Source organism: Plecotus auritus (genome assembly GCF_963455305.1).
Source record: "Plecotus auritus genome assembly, chromosome: 5".
In the NCBI taxonomy this organism is placed as follows: Eukaryota; Metazoa; Chordata; class Mammalia; order Chiroptera; family Vespertilionidae; genus Plecotus; species Plecotus auritus.
In genome coordinates this window covers 47715319-47729282 of record NC_137776.1, presented here as the reverse complement: position 1 = coordinate 47729282, position 13964 = coordinate 47715319, and the positions used below count along the sequence as shown (strand labels likewise).

At 43.8% G+C, this 13964-nt stretch overlaps 1 protein-coding gene across 12 annotated transcripts in view; it reads left to right on the top strand.

Annotated features, from left to right (window-relative positions):
• RAPGEF4 (Rap guanine nucleotide exchange factor 4) overlaps window positions 1–13964 on the top strand; it is a 270049-nt gene that overhangs the window by 183543 nt on the left and 72542 nt on the right. For all 12 annotated transcript variants that reach the window (XM_080671018.1, XM_080671014.1, XM_080671010.1 and 9 more), the window contains one exon: window positions 857–1040. In XM_080671018.1, the coding sequence (XP_080527144.1) occupies window positions 857–1040 (184 nt within the window). The remainder of the gene's footprint in view (window positions 1–856; window positions 1041–13964) is intronic.

The following is a 13964-nucleotide window of genomic DNA, read 5'->3' as shown; positions in this document are numbered from 1 at the left end:
CAGTACATACAAGCCACCTGGGACTCCTGTTAAAATGCCGATTCTGCTGTGGTGGGTCTGGGCTGGTCCTGAGAGTCTGCATTTCCTACAAGCCCCGGATGCTGCTGTTCCGGGATCACGTTTTAAGCTGCAGTGATCTTCCACTTCCTGTTATCTTTTGACAATCCTGATGCTCTAACCTGAAAAGGGCCTTAAGCACTTTAAGACATATAGGTGAGGCCAAGTTCCCTGACCTGGTCCTTCCCAGATTGAAATCGTTTTGTTTAGAAGGAACAAGCAGGGGTGGGGGGGTGGGGGGGAAACATGTTTAAAAATCACATCTGGAAGGAAATCACTGTAAGATCCTTCTAGGTGTATGTGACCTAGAAGCTTGGTCTAGTCACCTTTGTTCAAACAATTTTACTCTGATATTTTTAATTGCAGTTTATAAACAGTACAAAAGGAAAACATGAATTCTGATCCCGACAAATTAGGGTTTTTGTGTTGTTGTTTTTTAAGTCTGTACTTTCAAAAACCAGTTTAGAGCAAGATCTGGCAGCTGATAATTTTCCTGTGTGGGACCTAGTCCCGCATGCTAGAAAATGTCCGCACAGCAATTTTTGCTCATCTCAGACAAGCTGGCAGGTTGCCTTAGGAGAGTCCTGGGGTGGCCCAGGAGGTGGGCGGGTCAGAGGGAGCAGTGTGGGGCCTCACAGCAGCCAGAGGTCACGCCTTCCAGCTGCACAGCCCTAGGCAAGCAGAGGGAGAAGGTTCAGGAGTCTCACCCTTTGCTTCCACTCGGCTGTCTCTTGCCTGACATCGCGGGGGCGGGAGGCAGAGGTGCGACAGCTGACACTTGCCTCCATGCTTCCCACAGTGGACCAGGAGCATCATTTCCAAGACAAGTATTTATTTTATCGCTTCCTGGATGATGAGCACGAGGACGCGCCTTTGCCGACGGAGGAGGAGAAGAAGGAATGTGATGAGGAGCTGCAGGACACCATGCTGCTGCTGTCACAGATGGGCCCCGACGCCCACATGAGGATGATCCTCCGCAAATCGTGAGTAAGAGCACGGCGCCCACCTGCTGCGTGTGGCCAGGCCAGGCGCACACACCTGGGCAGGGGAGAGGAGAGGCTGCTTTCGAGAGTCCTGGCCTCACCCAGGGTCTAAGGAGAGACTCGGAAGGGTGACACAGCAGTTTGTCTCTTTTCTATTCTGTTTTTGAGCCAGGTAACTTCATTTCCCTTTTGCATGAGTTAAAAATATAGAGATTTTTAGTGGTTGGCTTCAAAACTGAGTTCACCTCTTCACCAAGCTTTGCTCAGTGACCAACGGCTCTGCTTCGATGCCAGACCACCACAGCCCCATTCTTCCTAATGCAGTAAGGCAGTGGCTGTCAGAGCCACAGACCTTATGCCTGTGCCTGTGTACATTCGTTTGTTCGTTCGTTCATTCACTCATTCATTCAACACATCCTTTCACCCTGCTCCAAACCTCTGCTCTTTAACGTAAAGACATACTAAAGAGAACCTCACTGCTCATCACCGCTTCCAGGTCCCCATTCAGCCAGTGAGGCACTCTCTCCTCCCATCTCGGCCAAAACCCACCTTACTCCAGGCGCAGCCCAGCAGCTGCAGTTGAGCACTTCAGCCTTTTAATCAGATCAATTCCGAAAGAAAGGACCAAGCCCTTCTTCGGTTCAGAGAGCTCTCCGATTTGGCATGGGGCACACAGCAGCGGATGCCACAGCCCCAATCTCAGGGGAACCTTTTCAACAAGAGATGGCTGGGCACTCAGTTCTGAAACCACGCAGAGGCTTATGCTTTTCTGCTGGAAATGAAATTGTTCTCCACCCGGCAACCGGTGCCGGCCAGCTGTGGATGTCAGCTCTGAGTCACTGGCTTGGCTGACCTCCGATGATGAGCGGGTCTCGGTGAGAGGGTTGGACCTTACATGTCTTACGTGTCCCCTGGGCACTTTCCAAAAGTGAGGTGTCCCTCAGACCAGTTCCTCGGTGTCCGCCCCTCACACCAACTCACAAAGCCTTTCTCTCTCCTTATATCCTGTGCCCAGGATTTGTCCCCGTCCACTCGCCCTTCCTCAGCGCTGCACCAGGCTTTCCAGAAACTTCATTTCTATCACACCGTGTCCCCTTTGTCAAAACTTCCTGTTAGCTCTTAATTTCCCCTACCGTGTGTTTAATGGCCTTCCCTCATCCCAGCTGGCACCATCATCCTTAACTCTAAAACCATGGCTTTTAGTTCCTTTAGCCTCAAACAACAACAAATTGTTGGGTTGTTTTGTTGTGTTTTTGGTTGTGTGTTGTTGTTTTTTTTGCCTCAGAATTTTATATCTTCACACAAAAGTTTTAATAAAGCCTAAATATCAAACAGAAAGCCAGAGTTTCATAGCCCTAACCGTAAGGAGCATCCAAGAAACCTTCCCAGGCCTTGCTTTGTCTGCCCTGAAGGATCACAGGGCTTGGTTGCCAAGGGGACACAAGAGAGTCTCAGGGCTTGGAAAACTCATGGGCACCATCATTCTAAACCATGCTTTCGCCCTAGCAGGTTTGGCTCAGTGGATAGAGCATTGACCTGCAGACTGAAGGGTCCTGGGTTCTATTCCGGTCAAGGGCACATGTCAGGGTTGCTGGCTCGATCCCCAGTAGGGGGCTTGCAGGAGGCAGCCAATCAATGATTCTCTCTCCTCATTGATGTTTGTATTCTCTTTCCCCTCTCCATTCCTCTCTGAAATCAATAAAAATATATTTTTTTAAAAATAAAAATAAATTAACCATGCTTTCTTTCCTGTCAGACTGCTTCCTCTCTCTCTTTCCCACATCCCCTTTTCCCATTGGCCTTCATCATTTCCTGGCTCCATCCCCTTTTTGCTGTTTTTGATGTCACTTTCATTCAAGCCAACACCATGTAGTGATTGTGACTCTGAGGGGCACTGGAAATATGGGAGGATGTTTGGTTGTCTCAGTGCATGGGAGGCACACTGCTGGCATTCATTGGCCAGCGGCTGGGACAGAGGGATGCTAAGCACACCTCAGTACCTAGAACCCTACAAAACAAGGAGCTGTCCTGGAAATAATGCCCCTGTTGAGAAACATTGCTGTCAACTGTGAGTTTCTTAAAGACATAAACATATCGCATTTTACTTCATTCGTTCATTTATTCGTTCACCCAATGTTTACTGAACACCTGTTTTGTCCTAGATACTATGTCAATCGCTAAGGCTGCAGCATTGAACAAGGGGTTGCACCTCCTTCCCGGAGCTTTCCCCTAGTGCAGGAGACAGACCTTAAACAACTAGTTAGGCAAGCAATCGTTTTATCACAGCTGCATTATGAAGCACAAAGGGAAATGTACTGTGTTAACAGAATATAATATGCAGAGAGGGACTTAACCTCTTAACCTGTGGAAGTTTGAAAATACCTAATCCCCATGAATATACAGTCCCAGCTGAAGTTCCCTCAGCTCTTCAAGGGAGGCAGAAATGTCATTCTGTTTACAATGGTTTTTAAGTATGTACCAAAGAGGTTTTTAAAAAAGCAATAAAATGGTTCCCGCCCTTGGGGAGTTTATAATCCAATGGGAGAGGCACTCCCAAATTAGATTCAGATGCAACAAACATTTATTGAGTGCCTGCTATGTGCTAGGCACCTGCTAGAAACATTCACACTAATTGTTTGATTCACCCTCACGAGAGCCTGTGAGCCAATTTCATGAGTCACCCTTAGAAATGGGATTCTGTTCTCATGCTTCTTCACTTCTCCCCTACAGCATTGAATTGCATGATCCTTGGCAGCCCAAAGGTTCTTCAGAGAAAATTACATTCCAGAGGTTGCCATTTTCCAGCTTATCACTGGCTGTGAAAGTGCAGGTTTCACCAGAATTCCAAGATGCATTATTTTGGGTGCCTTTGGGATTTTCCCACCTTCCCAGATATTACGAAACCCCAAACTTTGGAATTGGGTTGGTAATTCCTCTGAAGAGTCTGTATTTTTTTTTTTTTTTTTTTTTTTTGGTTTTCCTTCTATTGCTAAAAAGCCCCCAAGAGATTGGAAACTGAAAAAGAAGGAATCTCACTTAATGGGACAGACTTTCAAACTTTACCCACACACACCATTTTTCAAACATCTGATAACCTTTGGAGCTTCTGCCTTATTTTATTTAAATGGAAAGAAAATAAGCTTAGTTGATCGAGTGCCAGTATCACCACTGTCCTTGAAGAGACCAGCTGAGCACTTGGCTCCAGGAACTTGCTGCGTATTCATAGGCCCTAGAAATGTTGCTCTTTTACTGCCCAAACTGCCAGGTTGTTCAGGAATGTGGGGGTGTCAGATGCATTGGCTCCATATCGACCAGAGCAGGACCCTCCAGTTTTTAACTCAGCACAGCTGCATTTTATAACCATCACCACTGCCAGAGAGGTTGCCGAACTCTGATAATTACTGGGAAAGAAATAACACAATATTCTTTGATGAGAAGATTACTTGGAGAATTTGATTGTATAATGAAGATGTTGCTTTGAAAGGTACTTCCTATTGTTCTGAATCTGAGACTTGCTAGCAAAAAAAAAAAAGTGTCACTTGTTTTGACAGGCTACTTAGAAAAATTCTCTGTTTATTACATTAACTGCAGCATTTTATCTGTCAAAGTATGAAAGAATGTTCTGTAGTTTAAAAACAGAATAGAGCTTCAGGGGAAATTTTTTTGGCACACTCTTGTTGCTATTGGTATTGAAAAAATACACATACATTCGAAATGTGAAATTAGCTTTTTATGTGGTGGCAGGCAGAGTGACGCACAATGCCCATCCTGGTTTCCCAGGTGCAGACCTGGGTGACATTTGGGAGCAAGTGCCATGGAACAGTGACAGTTTGACGGTGCTGTTGTTGCAGCTCACAGACAGGACATCAAACCTAAAATGAACTCTCAGGGCTTATTGTTTTGATTTTGCTTTGTTTACAAGCCTGAAAATGAGGTTACCCTACTACGCATAAGTACAATGGAGACCTTTACCAGCAGAAACATACATTCTGGCTAACTTTGAGCAGATACTCTGGGTTGGGGGTGGGGCCATGGGCAAAAAGATGTGGAGTGACCAGGTCAGCAGAATGTGACACACTGCGGCCAGCTGGATACAAAGAGGCTTCAAGGGGACAAAGGCGGCTCTTGCCATACAAGCCCCACAACCTCTTCTTCCAAGTAAAGTGAAATATAATGCTCCACTATTTAGAATGGGCTGTGAGAATCTAGCCTAAAGGTGGGAGAAAAATGAAGTAGATGGCACTTCCCAAATCTAATTCTAGGTAGGTCTACAATTTTGAAATTCCCTAAAAGCCTAGAACAGCCTTGGGCAAACTACGGCCTGCGGGCCGGATCCGGCTGTTCTATCCGGTTCTCTTGCTCTCCCCTCCGCTTCTTTACTTTGAATTTATATTAGTTCACACAAACACTCCATCCATGCTTTTGTTCCGGCCCTCCGGTCCAGTTTAAGAACCCATTGTGGCCCTCGAGTCAAAAAGTTTGCCCACCCCTGGCCTAGAAGCTTAAGTAGTTCAGAAAGAGATTAAGTCAGACCCGAGCAGAAAAAATATGAATATTTAATATATTTATTATTATTTATTAAACATATTATATAAAATGTTTCTTTATTACATATATGTGTGTGTGTGTGTGTGTGTGTGTATATATATATATATATATATATATATATATATATCAAGAGAATGGTTGGCAGATTCTGGAATCTTTCAAATGGATCGGAAATTCAGAAACTTAAGTTCAATGATTTCATGTGATAAATTAATATTTTCTAACATATGCTATGGGGCATGAGGTTGAAAGGAAACAATTGAAAATGACATGAAAAAATACGGGGGTGGGGGATGGGGGGAGATGGGGGTGGGGGGACATTTTGGCTGTTCCACACATTTGCTCTAGAGGGCGCTTGAGAGGCTGTGTATCTTCTCTTAGCAGAGCCTATTTTAATAGGGCCTTTATTTGTCCAAGCTGTTTCTGAGGGCGTGGAATTTGAAATCCTGATAATTATAGGGAAATTTGCTTCACCAGTGGAACCCAGATTAGCAAACCTAAAATCAGTGGTGCCTAGGGTTTTGATTTTTGTTGGGGTATGCCAAGAGAAACATTGGAATTGGGCTGGTAGTTCTCAAATGCAAATCAGATGAAAAGAGAAGTGGGACTGAAAGAGCCTAATCTTAATGAAATAAGAAATTCCCTGTGAATCTTTCCCTTGATGGCATGACAAACGTCACCATTGTTTTTCCTGGAAAGATTGCTGTGCCGTAGTGAGAGCTTATAGAAGTTATCAGAAGAAATTATTGCATTAAGGGGGCCTTTTCTTGGGGTTGGGTTTGCCTCTCCCCCATAAAAGCAATTGGCCCTTATCCTCCCTGTTTATGTGCCCAAGAAACCAACAGTTGGATTGCCGCCATGAGGGTTCAGATTTGGGAGAGGGATAGATGGATGTAGCTGCCCATTTATAGTTTAGGGTTCAATATAAGATTAACTCAAATTTTTAATGACTTTTCAAGTCAATCTGTTTATTGTAGAAACTTTGGGAACTTAAAAGAGTTAAAGAAGAATAAATGACACCTGCATTCCACCTCCCCAAAATAATTACTATTAACATTTTGGTATTATCTCTCTGGTTATATTTCAATTCCTAACTTTTTATACCTAATAATGTATCATGGCATTCTCCCTAACCTTAAGTATTCTTTTTTTTTTTCCAAATTTTTATTAAGGTATATGTGTACATATCTTACCATTGCCCCCCCCACTCCCATACATGCCCTCACCCCCCAATGTTTTGCATCCGTTGGTTACTCTTATATGCATGCATACAAGTCCTTCAGTTGATCTCTTATTTCCCCCACCTCTTCCTAACCTTACCGCTGTAATTAGACAGTCTGTTTGATGCTTTACTGCCTCTGTAACTATCTTTTGGTTCATCAGTTTATAATGTTTTTCATTATCCCCAAATGAGTGGGATCATGTGGTATTTTTCTTTCATTGACTGGCTTATTTCACTTAGCATAATGTTCTCTAATTCCATCCAGGTGCTTACAAATGGTAGTAATTCCTTCTTTTTTATGGCAGCATAGTATTCCATTGTGTAGATGTACCATAGTTTTCTGATCCAGTCATCTGCTGACGGGCACCTAGGCTGTTTCCAAATCTTACCTATTGTAAATTGTGCTGCTATGAACATAGGGGTGCATATATCCTTTCTGATTGGTGTTTCTGGTTTCTTAGGATATATTCCTAGGAGTGGGATTACTGGGTCAAATGGGAGTTCCATTTTCAGTTTTTTGAGGAAACTCCATACTGTTCTCCACAGTGGCTGCACCAGTCTGCATTCCCACCAGCAGTGCACGAGGGTTCCTTTTTCTCCGCATCCTCGCCAACACTAAAGATGGTATTTTTTTATAGATACATAGTAATCTGTCCTCTGAATATTCCTTAATGCATTCAGTTTGTCATTGTTGGATATTTAGACTAATTCTCAAATCTTTCTTCTTTAATTTTACTTATTATTTTTTAATTTTATATTTCAATTACAGTTTACATTCAATATTATTTTATATTAGTTTCAGGTGTACAGAAAAGGAGCTAGACAATCATATACTTTACAAGTGTTCTCTCTCCAATATTTCCATTATCCACTGGGCACCATACATAGTTATTACAATATTGTTGACTATATTCCCTGTATTTTATCAAGCTCTTTCTTCTTAATAGCAGCAAAAAACAATATTTTAGTGCTCTTCTTCCCGGAACAAAGAAAGAACTAGCCTGGTGTGGGAGCAGAATGATGTCCAGAAGCTCCAGCAGGGAACAATAAGCTGCTTCACACTGAAGGAGGGCCCAGACCAGGAGTGCTAGGAAATGTGGCTGGAGAGGAGGCTGAGGTCAGATTGAAGGGGGTCTGCTATCCCTCTATGTACCTTGCATATTATTTTATAGCCACTTGGTGCACCACTGAAGAGTTTTAAAGGGATGTGGAATGGTCAGCTTTGCAGTAGGAGGGTTTCTCTGCCGTCTGTGGAGAATGGGTTGGCAGGGTCCAGACTAAAGACAGGATGCCAAATATTAAGTTTTATGATACTAAAATTAATTATATTTTGAGAAATTAATGACAGCATATGAAATACATGCATTTGACCCGAGTCTGCTAAATTTAGTAAAAGAAATACTGAGTGTAAGAGCCCTGGATTCTAATCTTACTAATTTACCAACAAATCAACCAACAACTCCAAACTACAAAGCTGTTAAGCTATAAAATGAGTTTAATAATATCTACTTAACTTCTCCCAACTTCACAGGGGAGTTGTATTTAATTAGCCAACATTTGCTGAACTCAGGTATGCTAGACACTGTGTTCAACAATTACCTAATTCAGTTCTTTCAACAAAACTGTTCGGTGGTTATTAATATTATCTCCATTTTATGGATTAGGAAACAGGCTTAGGTTGTCACTTGCTTGTGTTTATCCCAAAAGTGGTGGGCTCAGGATTTGGTCTAGGTCTGTCTGACTTCAGAACCTGTGTTCTTTACCATCTGTCCTAGGCCAAAAATTGTTCAAAATTGCCTCCTGGGTTTACTCTTTGAGCACTTGGGAGGATATATATCATAGAAATCTGATTTAAAAATAATCGTTACAGACAAATCTTATCTTATTCAATGACTACCATGTAGACCCTAACAGAGTACAAGTGTACCATCTACTATAGAAAAATATGAACATCAACCCACTAGCCAGAATTTAAAATAAAAACTAACACTTAATAAATGAGCCCTGCAGGTGTGGCTCAGTTGGTTGAGCATCATCCCATGCACTAAAAAGTCACTGGTTCGATTTCCTGTCAGGGCACATTCCCAGGTTGTGGATTGGATCTCTGGTTGGGGCGCAGGAGGCAACTGATTGATGGTCCTCTCTCTCTCTCTCTCTCTCTCTCTCTCTCTCTCTCTCTCTCTCTCTCAAATCAATAAAAAATTTTGAAAAATAAATGAATCACACAAGTTTATACAGTATAGTGACCTCCCATACATCACCTCTTGGAACCTCAAAATAATTCTTTGAACTGAGTAGGGCTTATTATCCATAAATGTCAAATGAAGAGATTGAGCTTAGTAGATGTCAAATACCTTCCTTAACATCACACAGTGGTACTTGTGGCTGAATCAGGAACTGAGCCCAAGTCTGCTTACTCCAGATTCCTGGAAAGGCTCTACCACCTAAGATCTAACTCTTAAGAAGCAAGGCTAGGAGGTGAAGAAAAGAAAAACAATTTGCTAGTTTGTTAGACAAGTGAGTGGGAAACCAAATGTATCAGTCAGAGAAGTGGAAGAAGGTGAGTTCTCAAGAAGACCTTACAAGTGTTAGAAAATGATCCAAGTTTGAGAAATGACTGTAACCAGGAAAATCAGGTCAGTTGAGGTGGAGTGTTGCAATACAATAAAGCTTTCTCAACTCCAGACAAATATGATGAGGCCTTTCCTTTATTTTTAAGTTTGACTGTGGCTTACACGGATATAGACAACGCTGACTTTCTGGGTTTTCCCCAGGCACCAGGGAAGAGGTCTAAAGGTGGCAGGTCTAGAAGAACTGGTTATCTGCTTTCTCACCTGCATGTTTTACCAGGCGCCATGTCAGTGTGCTACTGGGTGGCTGGATGAATCCTTCATTTTATCCACATCCCAAGAATTGAGGGTGTCTGTCTCTGACCTTGATAATTCCTTGATAAAACTGTATTTACCAGCAGTTTCCAATGTCACCTGGGCCCTCCCATCCTTTAATGTACAAACTGCTTCTCCATCCATCCCCGTTTATTATCGTGTCTGTAACTAGACAGAACGCGGCCCCTGCGGAAACTAGGCCTTTCCACAGCGGGATCTGACAAATCCACATCAATGTGGCACCATGCCGGTTTGTGAAGAAGCAGGGATGCCTAATATCTCTCCCTGTGACATCTGGAGAAGGACGAGTAAAGACCGGGTACATTCGCCAGCTGCCACTCAGAGCAGCCTGAGAGTCAATTCAGTCCCATAGCCTCGCAGGTTACTCTCTGAAGGTGCCTAGGCGATCCCTCCTCCTGCTCTGGGCACAGTGTTCCCTTGACTCTTGAAAGCCAAATTGCCTTCAGTCCTTGGGACCCTTTCATTACTCTCTGAACAGGATGGGGGCTGATTTGCAGAATCTCTCCTCCGTTTTTCCCCCGCCATCTCCGTAAAGACCAAAGCAGGAGAGGTGCTTAATGCCACTGTTTGCCAGGAGAAACCCACTTTGAAAGCACGACTTTGTTCAGTGATCGTGATGGAGAAGGCACAGTTTTAGACTTACCGGGTGCTCTTTTAGGGTGGGGGTGGATCGAGATGAGAACCTTTGCCTGAGAGAGGCGAGTCTTCTCTGAGACACTAGATGGCACAGCAGCTCTGAGCTGGTGGCCTCGGAGCAGGAGCTGCTGGGCCTGCTCTCTGTCACTGCAGCCACAACATGAAGATCCACAGGGGCGCTGGGAGGGGGGAAGACTCACATTTTTATTCACTTCAGTGGCACAGGTTGGTCACACTGGCTTTTGCTCCATCTGGCCTCTTCCCTGGGACTTCCGTCGACTTTCAATTCTGATGACATGTTGAGGCCCCGGGCAACAGTGAGTTTGCTGGTAGCCAGCCTCTCACGAATGCTTTTGTTGCTTTGCTAGCTGTGAATATACTCATGTTTTAGAGTAAGTCTCTTCACACCTTGCAGTGCTGACTTCTCTCACCTCATTAAAAATTTGCTGTAAACAGGACCTGGGTGGATTGCCGAAGGACAGTGGCCTGCCCTGTGATTACTTGACCACTTTGGACCTCAGGGTTATTTTTTTCCCTTTCATTTTGAATGTTATTTAGGACTCAGAGACTAAACTGTTTTTAAGCTCTGTTCCATTCCGTTTCAAAAGGCTACCATAGCTTTCTCCAGGGCATCCCGGGGACGTCTTTATTTCTCTGCAGTGGTTATTATTGATGCGTGAGCACCAGGGGGTGCTCTGGGCAGGTGTGGTGCTCACACCCCCAACGGAGCCGGCCCCGGAGGCGCTGGGGGCCACATTTCCCGGCAGCCTTTGCTTCATGAGAGGCACGAGGGGACGCATGCAGGCTGAACTCCCTCCCCCCACTTCTTCCCAGGAGTTCTGAAACTAAGGAGGATTTCCCAGGGATGGAGCCCTTCCTCTGTGTCTGGCAGGAGGGCCGCCGCTGTCACATGCTCTGTTCTGCTTCTCTCCCGGGCTCCGGGCTGTGCCTTCATCTGAGAGAGCAGGACTCTGCCGCTGCCTACTGCTCAGTGGGGGCGGGGAGGGCCCCGACTGACCGCTGGCCTTGTGATGAGCCACTCTGACCCGCGCGCTCCTGGCCTTGTCTTATCAGCAATGCCTCTTCCTCCTGTGCTGATTTTCTTATTAATTTTTGATAGTATTACAGATATCTACCCCCCCGCCCAGCGCCCCCCCCCTCCTAGCCCCTACCATCCCCTGCAGGTCTTCACTACTCTATTGCCTGTGACTGTGGGCCAAACATATAAGTTCTTTGGTTTATCTCTTCTCGTCCCCCCAACCCCACATCAGGGTATGTCAGTCTGTCCCATGCTTCAGGTCTTATTTTGTTGGTCAATTCATTTTGTTCATTAAATTCCACAAATAAGTGAGATCATGTGATATTTGTCTTTCTCAGTTTGGTTTATTTCACTTAGCATAATATTTCCCAGGTCCATCCATGCTGTCCCAAAGAGTAAGAGATCCCTCTTTTTTATAGCTGCATAGTATTCCATAGTGTAAATGTCCCACAGCTTTTTTTTATCCACCCATCTACTGATAGGCACTTGAGCTGTTTCCAAACTGATTTTCTCATCTAAGTTGAGCTGTGGCTGCTTCCAGCTATTCTGACATTTTATTCCAATCTGCTTTTGGTCATCCAAGAATTCCTAAAATCTCTGATCCACCATAGTACTCTTTTGTGGTTTGTGGTGGAGATGTTTGTCTGTTTTCAGTGCTGTTTTGGATTTTCAAGTGTCTTTTCCATCAGACCTTTAGCATGGCAGACAACTCTCTGGCCAAAAAAGGGCCCAGCCTAACAGATACTATGTGGCCTTTGGAGATCACCTCTGTCCAGGCCCTCGCTGATCTTGACTGAGTAACTTCAGCTGGTCTGAGATGATAGTTCTTCCTCACAGCTGGATGAATACATCCACGATCTTTTAGAAAATATGTATTTTTTTTTTAATCACTTAACAGGATTTGGAGTAAGAGGTGAGGGTCAACATTTTCATCCTGTCTCCTCCCTCCATTAATTATTTGCCAACACAAAAGTGAGTTGTGCCGTGGCCACCGTGTCTTACTTGACCTTGAATAGGAGGGATAACAGAGCTTAAACCCCCATTTTTCTCAGGCCACAAGACAGGAACTGGTTTGTGGTATTGCTTCCATATGTCCCTTGACAGACCCTGAATTCAGCATGAATTGTGAGAACTAGTGTTTTCACTCATCTGGTAAACTGTATTCAACATCCACCCTGATAATAATTTCATCCTCCCTTTTGTGCTATATTTGCAATGAATCAATGCTTCGTGTATATTAATTCATTTGGCCTTTACAACAATCCTATTTATTGTTCTCATTTTAGAAATGCAGAAACAAGGCATTAGACCAATTGGGCACCTAGGAAGATCATGATTTACCAGTAGATCTCAAATCCAGTTTCTGCTTCCAATCCAGTGCCCTGTGCACTTCCTGAGAAGAGCAGTGTAGGGTTATGGGTATTTAAGCAAATAACATTCCTCACAGTATGTTGTAGCAGGGCCATGTGCCATGGCAGAATAAAGGTTGGAGAACCAGTTTTACCTGGGAGAGATAACATCTGAGCTGGGCTTGAAGCAGAAAAAAATATCCTAGGCAAAGAGAGGAGAAGCATGTGAAAAGCCTTGGAGACATGAAAAAGCATAGCATTTTGAGGAACAGAGAGATGTAGGGCATGGGTGGAGCAGAGAACAGACCCCTGAGGGAAGGTGTGAAGAGAGAAAAGGAAGATAGATGAGTCTGCAAAAATCCATTGAGATCTGCCCTGTGATGAGGAGGGAGCACCCTGGACAGTAAGCTTGTGGAGCTTGTGGGTTGTCTGGGAAGAGCCGGCCAGGAAGCTGTCCGAGCTCAGGAAAGACATCTGTTTGGAGATAAAGATTTAGATCTCACCGTTACATAGGTGAAAGTTGGGGATTTTTCAAAGGGATAGAAAGCAAAACAAAATGAGAACAGAGCTGAAGGCAGAACATTGAGGCACAGCACCATTTAGGAGGTGAACAAAAGAACAACAGATCAAAAAAGACACTGAGAAGAAATGTTTAGGAAAGCAGGAAGAGAGAGCCAGGAGGGGGCAGCGTGGGGAGAAGAGAGCTTCCATCAGTGCTCAGTGGTGTTCGGCAGTGGGAAGTTGAGTAGGTTTCAAAAATGGCTTGAATGTTGCCATCGTTGCCTTCTCCCACACTTTCCTGCAGGTCCTCAGACTACCTATAATGGTCAAATGGTGTCTTGAACCACTGTCACATTTTTAGAATGCTGCATTGAGGATCTGACAGAGTTCTTTCTCATATGTTTTAACTCTTGGACAATATATAATTATTTTTAATGTAATGTGATGTGTAGATTCTAAAGGCAACACTTTTTTTTAATCTGTAGGAGTTGATTAATATGAGAAAAAAACTTTTAAAAAAGAATCAACTACACCTGAACAAAAAAGAGTTGATCAATATGGATTTCATATTGATATTATATAAAAACACTCTTCCTAGGCTCATAGAGATCTGCTCCCAAAATTCCAAATTTGAATGTGTTAGGATTTTAGAGCTAAATTCTAACACTTCCTTTTCCCAGCAGTTTTCCTCCTCCCTCCATAACAGCCCATCGATGGAGAATA